General features: G+C 44.4%; 1 protein-coding gene across 2 annotated transcripts in view; it reads left to right on the forward strand.

Annotated features, from left to right (window-relative positions):
• Positions 1 to 2,802: 2,802 nt before the first annotated feature.
• LOC147452384 (Pectin lyase-like superfamily protein) overlaps positions 2,803 to 18,952 on the forward strand; it is a 49,359-nt gene continuing 33,209 nt past the window's right edge. For both annotated transcript variants that reach the window (XM_086518098.1, XM_086518099.1), the window contains exon 1: positions 2,803 to 3,517. In XM_086518098.1, coding sequence (XP_086374224.1) covers positions 2,877 to 3,517 — 641 coding nt within the window. In that variant the 5' untranslated portion in view covers positions 2,803 to 2,876. The remainder of the gene's footprint in view (positions 3,518 to 18,952) is intronic.

An 18,952-nucleotide genomic window follows, 5' to 3' on the forward strand; every position in this document is an offset into this window, starting at 1 on the left:
GTCTCGATAGAGCATGGCCGCTCTAACTCTGCATCTACAGACCTGTCGTGCACAACACTTTGGAGCTCATCCACGAAAGATATGTGTCTAGTCTCTCGTTGAGGACATGTCTGCAAAGTCATTAAGACTGGATCATCTTGCACGTGTGACTTACTGCTCTACTCCCTAACTGGCAAAGCATCAAAATCTATCACCACCACCAGTGATTGCTCTAGTTGTGCACTCAAAAAGCTGTCTTGCTCTACATGTCTATCCTCAGACCCTGCATGCACAACGAGTGAAGAGAGATGTCACGCTACTCATCAGCAAAGTGTAATCGCCTAGACTATGAATGTCTGCATGGCAACGAACTCACAGAGACTATGGCATCTCTGACACCAAGAACGTAGAGAAGAGCCGAACAAGCACCACAATGGCCTTGCGCTATCACAAGCAAACCTCTCCTCATCGAGTAAGACTCATCAGTCAACTGAACATGACATCCATGATCTTTGAGCTACGAGCAAATATATATTGACTTCCCTACGATATATGTCTAGAACAAAACTCAAAAGCAATGGACATAGAGATGAATGTACAACATTTCCCCCATTGTAGGAGATGTTTTCTATTTATGAATTTTGTTGACCATATGTAAAGGATGCAAATGTTATGATCACTTGCAAACATGTTTATGCTACATTCAAAGAGGCTTGCAATGCTAGAGTGTTATTGCAAAGTGATGAGGAGTGGATCACATGCTTGGAACAAGCCTCTTCTTTTCAAATTGGATTACAATTGTGCCAATTGTTTGCTATTATATTCGTATATTGTGAGCCATTATGTCAAGGGACATTGTGGGATAGCTTTTGTGTTGAACTTTCTGAAGACTATGCATATGCTTTAAACATGTGTGTGCTTGATGCAATGTTCGATAAGAAGTTGCTAAACGTTAGGCACTTTGCTATCTGCATTCCTTGCTACAACAATATGGTAAGAGGTTCTCTCACTATCCCGGGATGCCTCCAATTGATCCAAGTTTTATGTCTTTAAGTAGTAGTATTGTGTTAGCAGAATTGATCATGTATGATACTACCAAACAATGTAGTATGGCGGAACAGATGGAAAGGTCTTTAAGAAATGGCCAATGCGATGCTTACAATTGTGTGCTACAAGTAGTTGAGCATAATGGAAGGTGTATCTTCTTTCTGGATGGTCCACGGGGGTCTGAAAAAACCTATCTTTATATTGCATTGCTTACACAGGTTCTAGGTGAATGTAAGGTAGCATCAGCATGTGCATCATCTGGTAGTGCAAGAACTGCACATTCAAGATTTAAGATTCCTTTAGAATTAAAATTTAAAGTCTACATGCAATATAAAAGTGAATAGCCAGTTTGTTGAATTGCTAAGAAGAGAAGCTTTGATTACATGGGATGAAGCACCCATGCCTCATCATCATGCTTTTGAGACAATAGATAGAACACTCCAAAGATGTTTTACAAGCAGATAGCCTATTTGGTGTAGTTTTGCTTAAAGATAATTAGAGGTTTCAACTTTGGAGACCGAGTATTTCTTCCAATGATAGATTTCATTGTGCTGGAAATTCTCAAGGACTACCTTGCCAAATGAGGTGTAGATAGTCTCCTATAAGGATACCATTTAAAATGACTATAAATAAAGCACAAGGATATACGTTGGGCCTCTTGGCATTGTATTTGGGAGCACCCATTTTTTTACACGGTTAATTACATGTGGCAATGTCATGTGTGCGAGCCTCAATTTCTATAGTTTGTGGTCAAGGATGATGATGAAGCAGAGTTAACTCAATCTCCAAAAAATGTATTCAAAGAAGTGTTGCAATCTACAAATGCAAGGGGGTAAGGTAAGCATGCACAGATGGAATATTGAAATTGTATATACAAAACATCCTCTTTTACATCATTTATCCTCAAAATGATGTAAGGCTCTAGGCTAATATTCTATTCAATATGGGGCTGCGATATTTTCTTGCATAGACTCTAAGCAATTGCAATCTAATTCATTAGGTTATCCATGCGTTAGAGATGAAAGAATTCTTCTATTGGATTCTTATATATGATAGATTGCAAATGGGTAGAGGTAAGAATACATGGTAAGACGTGATATCTTACTTAATTTTTTAATGGGATACTTTGAGGTACAATTGTTCTCAACACACAATAGCCACTTTTCTTTGCATTTGACGTCAACACTCTGTTTTTTTATCTGACGTCATTAGAGGCAAGGTAATTTTATATAGGGAAAATTACCAAAATACCCCTCTAATTTGAGGAAATTCCCAAAATACCCTTGTATCTATTTTGGTTGCATTGTTCAAGATTTTCTAATCTTCATTCGTTTTTGACAATTGAGATCCGTTTTTGAGTGCTCAGCATGTAATTTGTCACCAGTTACCATCGCAAAAAAGGCAATTTTGTCTAAATATAATGAAGCAATACGTCTCCAAAGCCTATGTAACCAACTCAAATTGTAGTTTTAGCATCTTGTACGATAGACAATCACTCTTCTTGTGAAGACCTACAAAAAATTTTATTTTCGAGAAATTTTATTTTTTTGAGAAATTTACTCTCACAACAAGGGGTATTTTGGGAATTTTGGAAAATTTGAAGGGCATTTTGGAAATTTATGACAAAATATCGAGGGTATATTGGGAAGTTTTGAAATTTGAGGGGTGGTATTTTGGGAATTTCCTCAAATTAGAGGGGTATTTTGGTAATTTTCCCTTTTATATAAGACATACATGCATTCAGGTATATACTCGCTTGAGAAATTGTATAGGATTGATCCGTTGGTCTGAGCACCTAAATTTTCACTGCCCGCCGATTTAGCCAGGCATGAAGCGCAGAGAGTCCTAAAATGGCGGTCATCTTCTTCGCCCTTACTATCGTTCTCGTGGGTGCTGTAGACGCAGAGATTTCCTGCAATGTCACGACCTTCGGTGCCACGGGTGACGGAGTCTCATACGACACCCCAGCTATCCAGCAGACCATTGATTCCTGTGCTGCAGAGATCAACGAGCAAGATGGGGATGACTTTGCCGTTGTCATTATCCCAGCTCCGGGTCGCTACCTCACTGGCACCCTTTTCCTGAGGTCTCGAACCATTCTCCACATTAGCCCCGGTGCCACCCTTCTTGCCAGCCCCTCCCAGGATCACTATCCTGCTCTTGAGTCCCGTTGGTATCTTATCCTCGCTGAGAATGTCTCCAACGTAGGCATTACAGGATCCGATGTAGGCTACACTGAACCGAATGTAGGCTCTGATGTGGGCATACCTGGCCCAGCCGATGTTGGTGCAACCAGCTCTGATGTAGGGGTAATTGATGGCCAGAGCTGCAAATTTGTCGAGTCCTTCAACAGCATAAAAAATGTTATGGTAAGCTGGAACCAGACGGGAGCTTGTTATGGTGATGAGTGCCGGCCTCGTCTCCTGGGGTTTCTCGATTGTGACAGGGTTCACATTTGGAACATTCAGCTACATCAACCAGCATATTGGTGGTAAGCCTTCTGCTCTTACTACATCATGAGTGCCATTGTTTGGCAGTGTTTTTTATTTCTGGTTATTTGAGTGGGGCTTTGTAGTTTAAGGCCTGTGTGAGACACAAGTGCCCAGATGAAACTTGCTGAGCTGGGCCAATGATTTGCACCGCCATGCCCTACCCCTGTCACACATGATTACCTGCTCTTACTTGTGACTACGGGTATCACAGATTAGAGCACTCAGTATGCTCCTTCCAGAGGGGGAGGGTGTTTCTTTGCTTGATCAGGAGCATGCAGATGACACTATGATCTTTGCAGAATACCAAGTGCCAGTTTTGGATACTTTGAGGGAGACTCTAGATAGGTTTTATGGTGCTTTTATCAATTGGGGCAAATCCCATGGGTTTGCTTTATGAGTTTAGGATGACTGCCAGTGGGGCAAGGCAGATGGCTTTTCCTCATTTTTGCCGGGTCAGACATGGTGCTGTTTGGGCTTCCAGGTTAGAATACATGTTTTCCCTCAGCAGCAGTTCACTCTGGTTTTGCAGTCCATTGGTTGCAAGTTGTGTCATTGGTCATCGTCGCATTTGTCACTGGCAGGTTGTGCCCTTGTGGCAAACCAGGTACTTTTGGCTACAGCTTCGTTTACAGCATCTTGTTGGATAGTGCATGCAGGGAGTTTGTCTGTACTGTGTCGCCTTATTAGAACTTCCTTTTTGGAGGTGCAGAACAGATGATAGATACCCAAATTAGAGGGAAGTTTGGGGACCAGAGATGCAAAATTGTGCCTTGCTTTCCAAGTTTATCGTTTTGTGGTTTATCTCAGGCTATGAGCCTTCAAATTTTTTTTGGCATCATGTTGTGGCGACATGGTCCTAGAGACAGTGCGTGGCGTATAGGTACTTGGCGTCACTCTGTACGGTTTGTCTTCAGAGAATCTCGTCGTTTTCTCAATGTTCACCTTTTATTTCCTGCCTTTCAGGATATGGTTTGGCATGAGGAAAAGCCTTCTCAGACAGATGCCCATGACAATAGAGGAGTTTGGACGTTAGATCTTCATATGGAACTCCCATGTTCATGATTATGAGGGGCGCCAGCTGGGTGAGAGGACAGATATTGATTTTGCAGGATGGGGCAGATGTGTGTAGCATCACTCTCAGTGGATACGCTTATCATTATGTGGATGCACTGTTCATTGCTGATGAGTTTTCTATATGTAGAGGGATTTATGCTTGTGTGAGTTTCCCTGCTTGGAGAGAGGTGATACAAGGCACCGCTGACCTTCATGCGCAAGGGGGACTTGTGTGGGCTCTTTGATGCCACCCGCACTTCTATTACTACTCGCTTTGGTCACATGTTCTTCTCAGCAGTCTCGGAGTCAGTATTACTCTGTATTTGTGACCATTCTTCCTGGGGCCTCTCTTGCTCTGGATGGTTGGGACCCTCTTCGTGTGGTGGGACTTGAGTTGTGGACCCAGCCTTCTTGTCTGATGATGTTCACACCTGGCATTTATGGGTGTGGGAGATCTGCCCTCTGTCAGATTTAACTGGGATTTGGGGGTGTGTAAGTAGCCTTAAACAGCACACTTGGGTCAGATAGTGGCATTTTTTAATTACTCGGCTAGCAATGCATCAAGAGCAAGATAGTTCCTGAACTGACCAAGTATTTCTGGACGAGCTTTCTCATCACTTTCCTTTCCTTGTGTGCTAGGACTTGCTCATGTATAAGAATCTCCTCAGTTTCTTCTACCCCTGGTTGTTCCTTTGGCATTTCACCTATGAAAGGTCTCAATAGACTCACATGGAATGCATTGTGGGCCCTTCCTGGCAACTTCAGTCAGAAGGATGCATCGTTTATCTTTTCTGAAATTTCGAAGGTTCCATAGTATCGCATACTTAGCGTGTGAATATGTATCATCGATGGATGATGACGAATACAACTAGATAAGCACATGCCTGGAGGGCTCCGAATTACAGAGGCATCAAAAGGCTAAAGCCTAACTATTTAAATAGGGGGCACATCATGTTCCAAAAGTGCTTGCCTCATGAGAAGGTGGAATATGAATCTCAACGTTGTGAAAGTCATAGTTGTCAAGGTTGTGCTCGTCGAGCTAGGCCCCATCAGTGCTCATTGGCGATGGAGGGATTCCACTCAATAATGAGATCCACTTTCTTTGTGAAGTCCTTGTGGAAGTTAGCACTCAACTGAACAAGATCATTGGCACTCTTGACCCCACGACATTTCTTATAGAGGCAATGTGCTTGTAGACGTTGTATATGTATATGTATATACATATTACTTTGAAACAACATCAATGCATGAATCCTCACCAAACACAGGAAATCAAGCACCTTTCCTCCCAAATCCCCAAATCATGATATTGCACAGATAGGCTAAAGCATAGCTAATAGCGTTAATAAGAGACCAGAAGATGATCCTCAGCCATAAAACCTAGCAGCCATATACTAAACCACCAAAGAACTCTAAAGGATACACAATTACAACAAAAGCTATCCAAAAAGCTTCAATTCACTGCCCAAGAGTGTTACAAAAAGCTTTACCCTCAGAATTTGAGAAATCTTTATGCATGAGCGTGTCTGGAGCGTGTCAAAATCCCATAAAAGACTGGGTCATTCTGGTCCGACTCTGGACGACTCCGGATGAGAACATGTTTTTGGCCCAAAACTCAGTTTCAATCTGTTCTCCTGCTTCTCCTCCCCCATGCAACACCAAAACATAGCTTCTCTCAATCTGTTCTCCTGCTTCTCCTCTCTTGTGCAACACCAAAATATAGCTCCTCTCTCCCATTTTGCATGTAGCATGAACCTTGTTTTAGTCACAAACAACCTTCCTTTTATAAAAGTGGCCACTTGGCCTTATACCACCCAACCTGCAATGCATGACTGCCACTACTTCTTACTTACTATGTTAACAATTCATTATTTAAGAGAGTGTCACTACCAAGGATCGAGATTTACAAAAATAAAAGCAATACACTACAAGAATTGCCTCCTCCATGGGTATCATGATATATAAATAACAAAATTCACTTTCTAAAAACTTCTAATAATGCTCCAAGCAATTGGAGCTCATTGCTCGGCTAAAGAAACGAACAACCAAGCAGTGCAACTCACACCTATGTGATTATAATTCTCCCAGTATAGCGCAACCCTAATCGTGGTGCAATTGTCACAAACTGCTAACGTGTCAAAGCCTAAAGAATGGAGCCAACTTATAGATGCCGGCCGAGGGGCCTAAACCCTAAGAAGAGCAAGTAACAAAGGAAGTCCTACCAACTTATGGGGACCCCGTCCGATGGGGCCCCAAGTGACATAAAGATTAAAATAAAGCAGGATCCACAATTGATGACGTGGCAATTTTCGAAAATTTCGTTGACATGATGACGTGGTAGGTTGTACGGATTTCCGTGTTTTGCCCTAGCTGATGACGTGGCAAGGTGTACAGATTTCTGTAAATTATGCTGGCAGCTTTTTGGCTTTGCTTTTGGACCAGATGCTTTTGAGTTTGAAGGCTTTTTACTGTAATCTGCTTTTGGGGCCTAGGGCCTTTAAATATGAGGTTAGGGCTCATTTTCTGGCATGCTTCCTAGAGAAGGTGCAGAGTCTGAAGTACCGGCTTGTACTGTGTTGATGCAGTATAAAGAAATATCGAAAGGGGCGCCAAGGTTTGGGGCCAATACTCTCTGGGGTGGAATTCCGCCACTCCGTGTCGCGTGTAGTCTCTCTCATTTCAGTTCAGTTGTTATTGAAGTGCTAAAAGTCTGCTCTGTCTGTTCTTTTCTATTGGCACGTGGTGCCAGTATTGTGACAGTGGTATCAGAGCATCAGGCGTGTGCTTTTCTGAAACCATACTGGTCCTACAAAAGAGCATACAGAGCTATTGGAATTTTGTTTGAGGTATCTTTGGCCTCCGACCCCTGACTTATTAGCCACTCCCACCCTTACTTCATCGCGCATCGGGCACGCTCCCGTCTTCACCGCTCATGTCTTACAGAGCATAAGCCATTAAGATCACTTGCAAGAGAAGGATCCAAGATTTGTTTTGAGTTGCTGTTCTTCTCGGAGACAGTACCACGCAGATGTTGATAGCTACCAAGCAGCATACTCCAAGTACTTGGCAAGCTTTCAAGAAAAGAAATTTACTTGAAGTTATATGGTTTCTGACATCTTCCTTCGGAGTGCAACTTTTGGCAGAGTGGGGTATCCTGAAATGCTTCCCATGGAAACCCTAGCAGATTATATCTTGAAATTTCTCGACATCTCTTAGTAGATGTCTCTTCTCGAGTTGATAACCTTGGAGGTTCGATGTGATTGCTATCTTGGGACTACCATCGCCGCCAGAGGAACATTGTATGTCCAAGAGCTGATGGACCATGGTGTGCTCGGCTACAACCTTATGGAAGGAATCTAACCCTAATTTTTGGTGCAGGTTTCATGATGGAAAGTCAGTCGATTTTTCGAGCTCGGCTGATGTCGAGATTGCCTTTTAAGTTTAAAATCTGTTTGAGAACTTATTTGGTGATCCTGTTTGGAATTTGTTTGAAATGCATGCTATCTGTTTTAAACCTGCCTTGGTGCCGATTTGAATTGTTTGACTATGGTTTTAATATTGGTTTCAATGATTGATGATTTTACTCCGGATTGGAGAAGTGAGAAATACTGTTTTGGTATTGTCTGAACCTCGGAACGACGCAGGTCGATGCCTGGGGAGCGTTCCATTGTATGCTAGAAAACCTCTGAACGACGCAGGCCGATGCCTGGGGATCGTTTGGTTGTATGCTTGAACCTCCAAGCGACGCAGACTGCGGTCTGGGGAGCGTTTGGTTGTACAATCCTTTGAGCTCATGGCCTGGACCTTTTTAGGTTATTTGCAGGGTGGTGACGAGGTAGTCGTTGAGTAGCTTCATACCGCAGACCGTTTGTCTCGGGGGAGTGCTCAGCGGCGCTGTTTGTTGTGTCTTGTAACATGCATATGTAAGCATTTGTGCTGCATTGTGATGTGCCAATTACTGAATATTCCTAATTGGATGAGATTGCCTGGGTATGTACTTTTAGTGCATCAAGACACTCGTGGAAGATCAGTACGGTCTGGGTGTGATGGCTAATTTTACTACGTCGGAATATCAAGAGTTCCCATCTGGACGAAAGGAGAAGCTAACTCATTGATCAAAAGAGCCGAAAGGAGAAGCTAACTCCTTGATCAAAAGAGCTGAAAGGAGAAGCTAACTCCTTCATCAAAAGAGCCAAAAGGAGAAGCTAACTCCTTAACAAAAAGAGCAAACTGATTGTCCCTCGGAACGACCCTCGGAAATTTTTGAGCTAACTTGAGTTGTTTTGCAGATATGCTGTAATCGCGGACGATTACTCTCTTTCAAGAAGGGGAGATGTCTCAAACTGCTAACGTGTCAAAGCCTAAAGAATGGAGCCAACTTATAGATGCCGGCCGAGGGGCATAAACCCTAAGAGGAGCAAGTAACAAAAGAAGTCCTACCAACTTATGGGGACCCCATACGATGGGGCCCCAAGTGACATAAAGATTAAAAAAAAGGACCCGCATCTGATGACTTGGCAGTTTCCGAAAATTGCGCTGACATGATGACGTGGCAGGCTGTATGGATTTCCGCGTTTTGTGCTGGCTGATGATGTGGCAAGCTGTACGGATTTCTGTAAATTACGCTGATAGCTTTTTGGCTTGATTTTGGACCAGATGCTTTTGAGTTTGAAGGTTTTTTACTGTAAACTGCTTTTGGGGCCTAGGGCCTTTAAATATGAGGTTAGGGCTCATTTTCTGGCATGCTTCCTGGAGAAGGTGCAGAGTCTGGAGTATCGGCTTGTGTTGATGCAATATAAAGAAATACCGAAAGGGGTGCCAAGGTTTGGGGCCAATACTCTCTGGGGTGGAATTCCGCCACTCTGTGTCGCGTGTCGTCTCTCTCTCTATTTCAGTTCAGTTGTGATTGAAGTGCTAAAAGTCTACTCTATCTGTTCTTTTCTATTGGCACGTGGTGCCAGTCTTGTGACAGCAATCCTTCTTTGTATCTATGTATTTAAAGGAGCCGTTGTTCTTTTGACAGAGCGATAGGGGATCTCTAACCTTTCACCTAGTGGAAGGATCAAGCACAAGGAGCTCCAAGATAATGTGGCATCCATTGCTAAAACTGAGTGCATGGTCATCACTAGAAGCGGGATAGATACTTTGCATGAAGATAATGAGAGTGGAATTGGAGAAGAAGAAATCCCTACACCAGGAGGACTGTTTCCGAATCCTCCTCCATCCCCATCTTCGCCACGGATTGCACCAAGCTCAGTGGAGGTTTGGATGAACTTTGAAGTCCATGGTGGAGATATGCACATCAAGAGGCTCAGCGGGCTGTAGTCGAAAGGAAAAGAATGACTCTAGAGGGAGAACGCGAAGCTCTACGTATAGCTACTGAAGAGAAGAGGGTAGCTATGGAGCAAGAGTGGAGGCCTTGAGAGAGCAACACATGTAAGAATTGGTCTATCAGTTCCTCTTCTCAAGGGTACATCCTTTCAAAAGAGGTTGGCTAGTCATCATGTAGCGCGGGTAGAGATTGATTCCAACCACCACCAACTGAGAAGCTGATTTTCAGTAAGTATGATGATAAGATGAATGTGTCACGAGACGGGCACCACGTGCCAACGGAAAAGAACAGATTGACAGACTTTTAGCACTTCAACTAACAACTGAACTGAAAGAGATAGACAACACGAGATGGGGAGTGGTGGAGACTGGAGTTCCACCCCAAGAGAGCAGTCGCCCCAAAGGTTGGCGTCCCTTTCGGTATTTCTTTATATTGCTTTGCTTGAACTCAATACAATGCCTGTACTCCAAACTCTGTACCTTCTCCAGGAAGCATGCCAGAGAATGAGCCCTTGGCCCATATTTAAAGGCCCTTGGCTATGAAAAGCAGCTACATGAAAAGCTTCAAACTCAAAAGCACTTGGTCCAAAAGCTGTTAGCGCATTTTCGAAATCCGTATAGTTGCCATGTCAGCCAAAGCGCTATTCATCTTGCGAAGAACTCAGCCTTTCATTCAAGGACAAAGCACATTGAGGTGAGATATCACTTCATACGTACACTTTTGGAAGAGGGACATCTAAAGCTAAGAAAGGTGCATACAAGTGAAAATCCTGCTGACATGTTTACAAAGGTAGTCAACAAGGAAAAGTTGAGCTTCTGCTCATCTTCAATCGACATTCAAGGATAAGAAGCCAGGATGGAAAGCAGTCATAGGTTTGGTGTGGAGATCAGTCTTCAAGTGGGAGATTGTTAAGTATGGAGCCTGATTTACCCCTTGTAATTTTTTGTTTTAAAAACGCACATTTGAAAGGCCCCCGTTATGAGGAGAAGCCATCGTGCGTAAAGAAAAATCACTTGCCGGAATATTCCTTTTCATCGGAATATTATGATTGGACGGCGGTTAGAAAGTGGTCGGAAAACGGCCGATCGGTTGGCCGGTAATCAATGGCCGGTGGTTGGAAGTCAATGGCCAATAAGCTGTGGCCGAATTCAATGGCCGGTGGCCGATTTAAAGATGGACTTGTTTTCTCAAGGGCGGCCACACATGGGCGCATTGGAGAGTCCAAGTAGGACTTGTCAACACAAGGGCGGCTACACCAACTGCCTCTCATGAGAGAGGGCAGTCCTTTTGGCCTATAAAAGGAGGCCATTTCTACACACATTTTGTAGTGTGAAGTTGATGCAACAAGGTGTATGTGAGGTGGTGAGAGTGAAGCAAGACGGGAGCTCCAAAAGGGTATAATCCCTTGGTAACTTACTTCTTGTTTAAAGTACTAAAGCCATTGAGTGGCTGTTTCGCGTGGACGTAGCCCACATTGGGTGAACCACGTATATCGTGTGTGATCTCTCTCCATTAAGTAATCTACTCAATTATCTATTTAGCTACGTCTTATTTCCTAACAGCAGCTCTTGGCCGAAAGGATGTGTCTAAAGTCATGTCTCTTCACCATGTGTAAGATGCAGCAGAAGTGAATGTTGAACTTTGCTCAAGATGAGTGCTCCGAACTGTGCTCAAGGTTCCTTTTACGTACGGAAGGGAGAGCTTTCTGTTCCTTTAGTGAGAGAGTGCAATGGACACAAACAAAGTGATGAACACTGTGAATGAAGGTGCTTGAGACTGAGAGAGAGAGAGAAGAATACGACACCAGAATGTTGTCAAACCCTCCTCCGAAGGCCCCACTCTCTATGGCGAGAGCGGTCTGCTTATGATTGCACAAATCTCTACAATGCTTGGACTTGCCGACGATGTCGACGACGACGAGACGGGCTGAAATCTGCAAATCTTTATCTGTTGAATTTTGACTCTATGTCGATGACGATGTCGATGACGACGATGCGACGACGACGCGCTGAAAACGCAGATGCTGAAATCTGCATTTTCCGGGCTGAATCTGTAAACCTTGCGGAATCTGACCTTGTGTTGAGGAACTGCTGCAGGAAGGTGAGATCTGCGAGGTTCGGGGGTTCTACTGTGGAGTCTAAATGTTGAAAACTGAAAACGTTGATGCTCGTGGGGATTCCGTCGCGAAGATCTGCAAAAACTCTAAAGTGTCTTGCAGATGCAAAAACGCTAGGGCTGAAAATGGTCTTGCTGTGGAGAATCTGCTAACGGTGGGGAGTCTGCTGCGTCTTGCTGTTGCCAGGCTTTTGTCAAAGCAAAAACACTGGTTGATCTGATGTTTTGTCCAAAAATGCTAGCCCATCTGCCAGGGAGCAAAAACGCTAGGGTTCTTGGGGGTTCTACTGAGAAGATGCCTGTTGAGCGAGTGCTCCTGCTGCTTCTTCTACCAGAAAGTGCTAGCTCTGGTTTCCTTATATATTATCTTAGCAAAATTTCCCTACCTAGTTCCCAACAAAAGTCACTTAATAAATAAGTGAAAAATGTCAAAAATAGGGAAAATAGGTTTATGCACTGTAAAAATGCTCCTGATGGAAATCTGATGATCATGATGTGTGCAACCAGAGGATATGCATCTACTCTAAGTGTCTGGACATGCACGGTTTGCGAACAGACTCACAAAAGTGCCAGATCACTTCCTATTCTAGACTGACTTGACTGAACTGAACCCTAGTCATGCTGTAGCTTGTCCACGGACACATAGGGTTGGATGTGTCACGTGACATCCCCTCTTTTTCAAAGTGAGGTATTGGTACCAAACTGTATGGCGTTGAGGGAGATCGCCAACAATATCCGGAATCCTCGAAAGGACTCTTTGCCGGCCCACTTTGATGTGTGGGTCGTGCGATACTTGAACTTCATAAAGGTTTGCAATGCCTTCTTCTTTGGGCTGTGCCGAAAGCGACAAAGTCACCCGTGGCTCCTTCAATTCTTCAACTTCGTCGATAGTCATACGTCTACCTTCTTCAAGAATGTCCGAGGTTGAAAATTCCTGAAACCACTTCCAACACAAAAACATGAACATATCCATTCCATGTAAAGTGACTGGAAAAATTCTACTCTTTCGAGATGACTGTGTATGCAATGGAGATGAACAAAGAGACGGAGTGCCAAACCGTTCATCAAACACACGCAAACAATGGGGTTGGATCTTGACTTTTCGATCGAAATCAATCAACTGTGGCAAAACACAATGGAAATGCCTATGCTTGATTCTCAATCCTTCTTGTGCTCTTTCGGATACTGTGTCATGCAAAGGAAGAGACATGGAATGTGAATTCCTTGGGTGCATACTTTTCAGCTTTTCATGAGAAATCCGCATACAGCTCAACGTACAATATGACATGCCTTTGAAAAGGGATCACATAAGGACGGTGACTAAAATACAGGAAAGCATCACGAATGAAACACTCGAACAATGCGTGCTGACTACTTATTCAAACACATAGTACTTCCTGTGAGGGTTCTTTGGACCTAGGCTCGAGAGCCAAGATCGGTTCTTCCTGAGGGGGTTCTTTGGACCTAGACTCGAGAGCCAAGATCAGTTCTTCGTGATTGATCGAAACTGCAATAAGGTTAGCTTCACTAGAAAAAGTATCTACTAAACCATCATTCTTGTGAACAATCACATCTTCCTGCAAATCATCATGCTCGTAAATAATCACATCTTGATCATGCAAATCATCATGCTCGTGAATAATCACATCTTGATCATGCAAATCCTCATGCTTGTAATTGTCATCCAAATCAGCATGCTTATCATTATCATTCAATTCATCATGCTTATCATCATGCAAATCTTGTGTTTCATGCTTTGGAGAAGAAGAGACTGAAAGAGTCTCCTCATCCTGAATCTCTTGCATCTGTGCCTGCACTTGAGAAAAGAATCGGAACAAGACGGCTTTCCTTTCGTTGTGCTCATGCTCTATGGCTGCCATTTTTTCTTTGTGTTCACACTCTATTTCTGCTTTTCTTGCTTCGCGTTCTAACTTGCTGTCCATAAACATCTGCTCCAACTCCTCCATAGGAGTTAGTGCAATCCTTGGCGTAGATGGGGAAGGGTCGGAAAAACCTCCTGGTGAGGAAAACTCTTCTTCGCCACTCCCATGCTCACCACCTCCAAGCGAAGTATCCATTCCGCTTCGAGTGATGACCATCCACTGAAGTCTTGGTTCTGAAGTTCACAAGGAACTTGGGTTCTTGTAGGTCTTGGATTCTTGGGTTCTTCGATTCTTGGGTTCTTGGGGGTCTTGGTTCTTGGGGTTCTTGAGGTTCTTCTTTCGCTTGCAATCTGTGTTAGAAAAGGATCTTCTCTTCACCCGAGTTCTACTCTTTTCCGCGGCTGCACCCCTTGGCAGCCTTGCGCTCACACCAAGGTTTCTTTTTCCCACCTCACGTCGATTGGCCAGCCGCTAAGTGCACGGTCCGCTCTCAATGAGTGAAAAGAGGCACAAGGGGAGACTGGACAAGCCCTTCTTTCTTGGGTTTCCTGTCACTCTTCAAAAACACGATTAGGAATCGACACGCCCAAGAGGACTTGGGTTAAGTGCGACCGCAACAAGCAAAAAAAAAATCTTGTGGTTCTTTTCTTGAGTGATACAGAAGACTGCCAAAGCTCTGATACCAATGTAAGGTGGAGCGGAAGTGAATGTTGAACTTTGCTCAAGATGAGTGCTCCGAACTGTGCTCAAGGGTTCTTTTTACTTACGGAAGGGAGAGCCTTCCGTTCCTTTAGCGAGAGAGTGCAATTGACACAAACAAAGCGATGAACACTGTGAATGAAGGTGCATGAGATTGAGAGATAGAGAGAGAAGAATACGACACCAGAATGTTGTAAACCCTCCTCCGAAGGCCCCACTCTCTATGGCGAGAGCGGTCTACTTATGATTGCACAAATCTCTACAATGCTTGGACTTGCCGACGATGTCGACGACGAGACGGGCTGAAATCTGCAAATCTTTATTTGTTGAATTCTGACTGTATGTTGATGATGACGATGCGACGACGGCGCGTTGAAAACGCAGATTCTGAAATCTGCGTTTTCCGAGCTGAATCTGTAAACCTTGCAGAATCTAACCGTGCGGCGAGGAACTGCTGCGGGATTCGGGAAGGTGAGATCTACGAGGTTCGGGGGTTCTACTGTGGAGTCTGATTGCTGAAAACTGAAAACGCTGATGCTTGTGGGGATTCCATCGTGAAGATCTGCAAAAACGCTAAAGTGTCTTGCAGATGCAAAAACGCTAGGGCTGAAAATGGTCTTGCTGTGGAGAATCTGCTAACGCTGAGGAGTCTGCTGCTTTTTGCTGTCGCCGGGCTGTTGTCATAACGCTGGCTGATCTGAGGTTTTGTCCAAAAACGCTAGCCTCTGCCAGGTAGCAAAAATGCTAGGGTTCTTGGGGGTTCTACTGAGAAGTTGTCTGTTGAGCGAGTGCTCCTGCTGCCTCTTCTGCCAGAAAGTGCTAGCTCTGGTTTCCTTATATATTATCTTAGCAAAATTGCCCTACCTAGTTCCCAACAAAAGTCACTTAATAAATAAGTGAAAAATGTCAAAAATAGGGAAAATAGGTTTATGCACTGTAAAAATGCTCCTGATGGGTTTTGATGGAATTCTGATGATCATGCTGTGTGCAACCAGAGGATATGCATCTACTTTAAGTGTCTGGACATGCACGGTCTGCGAACAGACTCACAAAAGTGCCAGATCACGTCCTATTCTAGACTGACTTGGCTGAACTGCTGAACCCTGGTCATGCTGTAGCTTGTCCACGGACACAGAGGGTTGGATGTGTCACGTGACACCATGAGACATGTCTTTTCATTTGTGTCTCTTCGTCTCCTATATAAGGAGCCTATTGTACTGAGTTTTCAAGCATTCATTCAATCAATCAAACACACATTCAGTCTCTTGAGTCTCAGTTTGATCTTAAGTATGAAGTTTTTAAGTTTTAATTATAGGATTAACACCACTAATCCTCACAGTGACATTAGAGCAATTTTTTTTCTGGGACCCGAAGGTTGTGAGCCTCTCACCCTTGCCGCGACCCTCTCCCCCCCTCTCTCGGAGTTGTATGGAAGCAAAAGAAAGGTGGTACACACATGCGCTCGAGCATATGAGGTAACTTGAATTTTTCTAGTTCCAATTCTATAAGTAAAGACAGAACACAGATGTGTGTGCGTAGCGTAACCGGAGAACCTCGTGCACCTTTGCTCGGGTGGTAATCCTTCGAACCCGCCCTCGCACCCCTTCCCGCAAACGGGCACACAGTAGACAACATGCTCCTTGTTCTCCGTGTTCACACCCTTTCCAAGGGACGTGCCCCTTTGCGCACCCTTTTTCAAAAGGGTGGGACTGCTGAAACACTGAAATTCTGCACTGGCTGAATGCTAGGCTGAACTAAACATTTGCGTTGGCATCCCTTCCCAGAGGATTGCACCTCTTCGCCCTCCTGTGAGTGTACTCGTTCATGTGAAAGGGTCTTGCCCTCGCAACTGTTCGCCTGGGATGTGGCACCCAAGCGATGGCACCCCTTGCTGCATGTTGGTTCGAAATGCAAAGCGCTGGCCTAAATGCTGAAAACTGAATGCTGGGCTGAAAGGGCACATCAAATCGTTGGCCTTTATTTTATGTAAAACATCGGCAGCGCATCCTTTTGGAAATTCCCTACACTGGACTTCTTTTAACGCTGGCAGCCATTTCCTTAGTTTATTAAAACCTTCACATTGGCTGGCCAGCCTTCCCCCAAAATTTACCCAAATTTAACCCCAATGTAATCTCAACCATCAAGAGAAACAAGTTACATTTAAAAAAAAAAACAAGGCACCAGCTCACAAACCAGCAACTCCTCATGTGAAAGTACTCTCACATAATAAACTTACGTTTTAAAAAACAAATGAAAGCCAGCGAGAGACTCGCACTCGTCCTCTCCTCCGTGCACCATTGGTACCGCACCCATGACTGACGTGGAATTTAAAGTGCCTATCCCTTATCTTTCTTACATAGAGGAGATTCTTGACAACGTTCTCCCGGAAATTCCTACTACACCGAAGTCATAATTATTATGGATACTCCAAAACCAGAAGTTATTGAGATTCTCGATTTGTTAGAGCCGGACGTGATAATTATTCCCGATTCCCTGACTCCAGAGCGCGAACTTTTTCCAGAGGGACTTTCCGCTCCCGGAGTACCCGTCCCAGCACCTGTTCGAGAGTTCCGAGGCGTAACCATACCAGATTTTCAGGACAGAGGTGGTCAATTTGACGATGCCCTTACTCTTATCAAGGATCAAATGGCACTACTTTCCACAAGCCTCCCATCACTTCACACTCGCTTGGATGAGATGCAGACGCAAAACACTTCTCAAAGTCGTCCTACTACTTCTCGGAGCCATATAATGGCCGCTGCGACAAGCGCGTGCTGAACCAATGGCTATTCAAAATGAAGGTCTACTTACGGACTTAGTAGAGAGTAAAAAAGTTGTGCTTGCTAGTTCTCTGCTCAAGAACACAACATTTCTTTGGTGGCAACGATAGGTTGCTAACGGTAAACACACACCTTCTTGGGACAAATGCCGGCGTGCTATTCGCAAGGCGTTTGAACCTGCCAATGCGGATTTTCATGCCCGGTCCTCTCTTCGCCGCCTGAGCCAAACAAGTTCCTTTGCCGCGTACATCACAAAGTTCCAAAGGCTAACTCTGGAGATAGAGACCCTTAATCCCTTTGATAAACTTCACAGCTTTATGGACAAACTTAACCCAATCTGAAGGACGATGTGCACAAATACAACCCTACCACCATGGATGCTGCAATTACCTATGTGGAGCGTCTTGGCGATAATTGGCGCCCTACACGGAATTTTTTTCTTGGTGATAGATCTTCAAGCAGCGCTCGCTTTTCACAGCACGATCGCAGAGAAAGTTATAGCCGAAGTCAACAACGACAATCTCAGTTCAGACAACAAGCAATGGAACCTTATTCAACTTCAAGGTTCTATTCTCAAGATCGACAATCTCAAAGCAGATCTTCTTCAAATGCTCCACTTAATCGTGGTAAAGGACGTTGGAAAGGGGGAAGGGGGAACAAGCCCAGCACACTCCAAGCTTGCCTCTCTATAGCCCATGATAAATTCCGCACCCCTAACCACACAGAAACTCACACAAACGCACACTATCTGCCAACCTTCACAGCACAGACTCGCCTACGAGCAATCATGGCTACACACACTCTGCCATAACCGCAAACACTTATCGACAACCCACCATCCCACACTTGTACCCACTAATGCATACACTCATCTCAATACTGTAAACACACTCACACAGGGAGGCGACACACGCCTCAACCACACATACCATTTACCCGCACAATCTCTCTCCCTCCCTCTTTGCACACACACACACAGACCCGGAGCCAACGCTACCACGGGCGAGACACACAAGATGAGACGAAGTAGATTATCACAATTGAGCCATAAAAAACCCAATAGACAAATTCTGCATCAACCTAAAAACTCTAGGTACAATGACCGCATCGACCAAATGCCTCCTTTGGTGCGAACCTTGCTATGGCCTTACTTTCTACGCGTGCAATGGCTCTTAGCTGGCCAATCCTTCTCTTGCTTTCTCTTCTTCTCTATGCAGCCCTTAGTCACTTCCAGCCGTTGCCTTTAGCTCTCGGCTCTCCTTCGAGCTTAGCAGTGGTGGCTTCTTCAATTGCAGTAGCCGATTTCCACCTTCTCTACCGATTGTCGGATCCCTCCTCTTCGTTGATGATGCTACCTTCGAAAAGCTCGGCCTCAGCTTCATTCAAATGAAGTGCTTTTCCTCCTTGGCTGACCCCCACTTGATGGGCTGCACCTTTTCATGCAGAATAGCACTACGCAAACCTTCTACACAACCCCTTGACGGCCATGACAAACTGCTCTCCTCTTGCAACTGCTCACGACCTTCGCCTGTTGCTCATGACTTGCGGCCCATGATTCTCCTTCTGTAGGAG

This window comes from Adiantum capillus-veneris, chromosome 8, assembly GCF_014529385.1.
Source record: "Adiantum capillus-veneris isolate H3 chromosome 8, ASM1452938v2, whole genome shotgun sequence".
Classification (NCBI taxonomy): Eukaryota; Viridiplantae; Streptophyta; class Polypodiopsida; order Polypodiales; family Pteridaceae; genus Adiantum; species Adiantum capillus-veneris.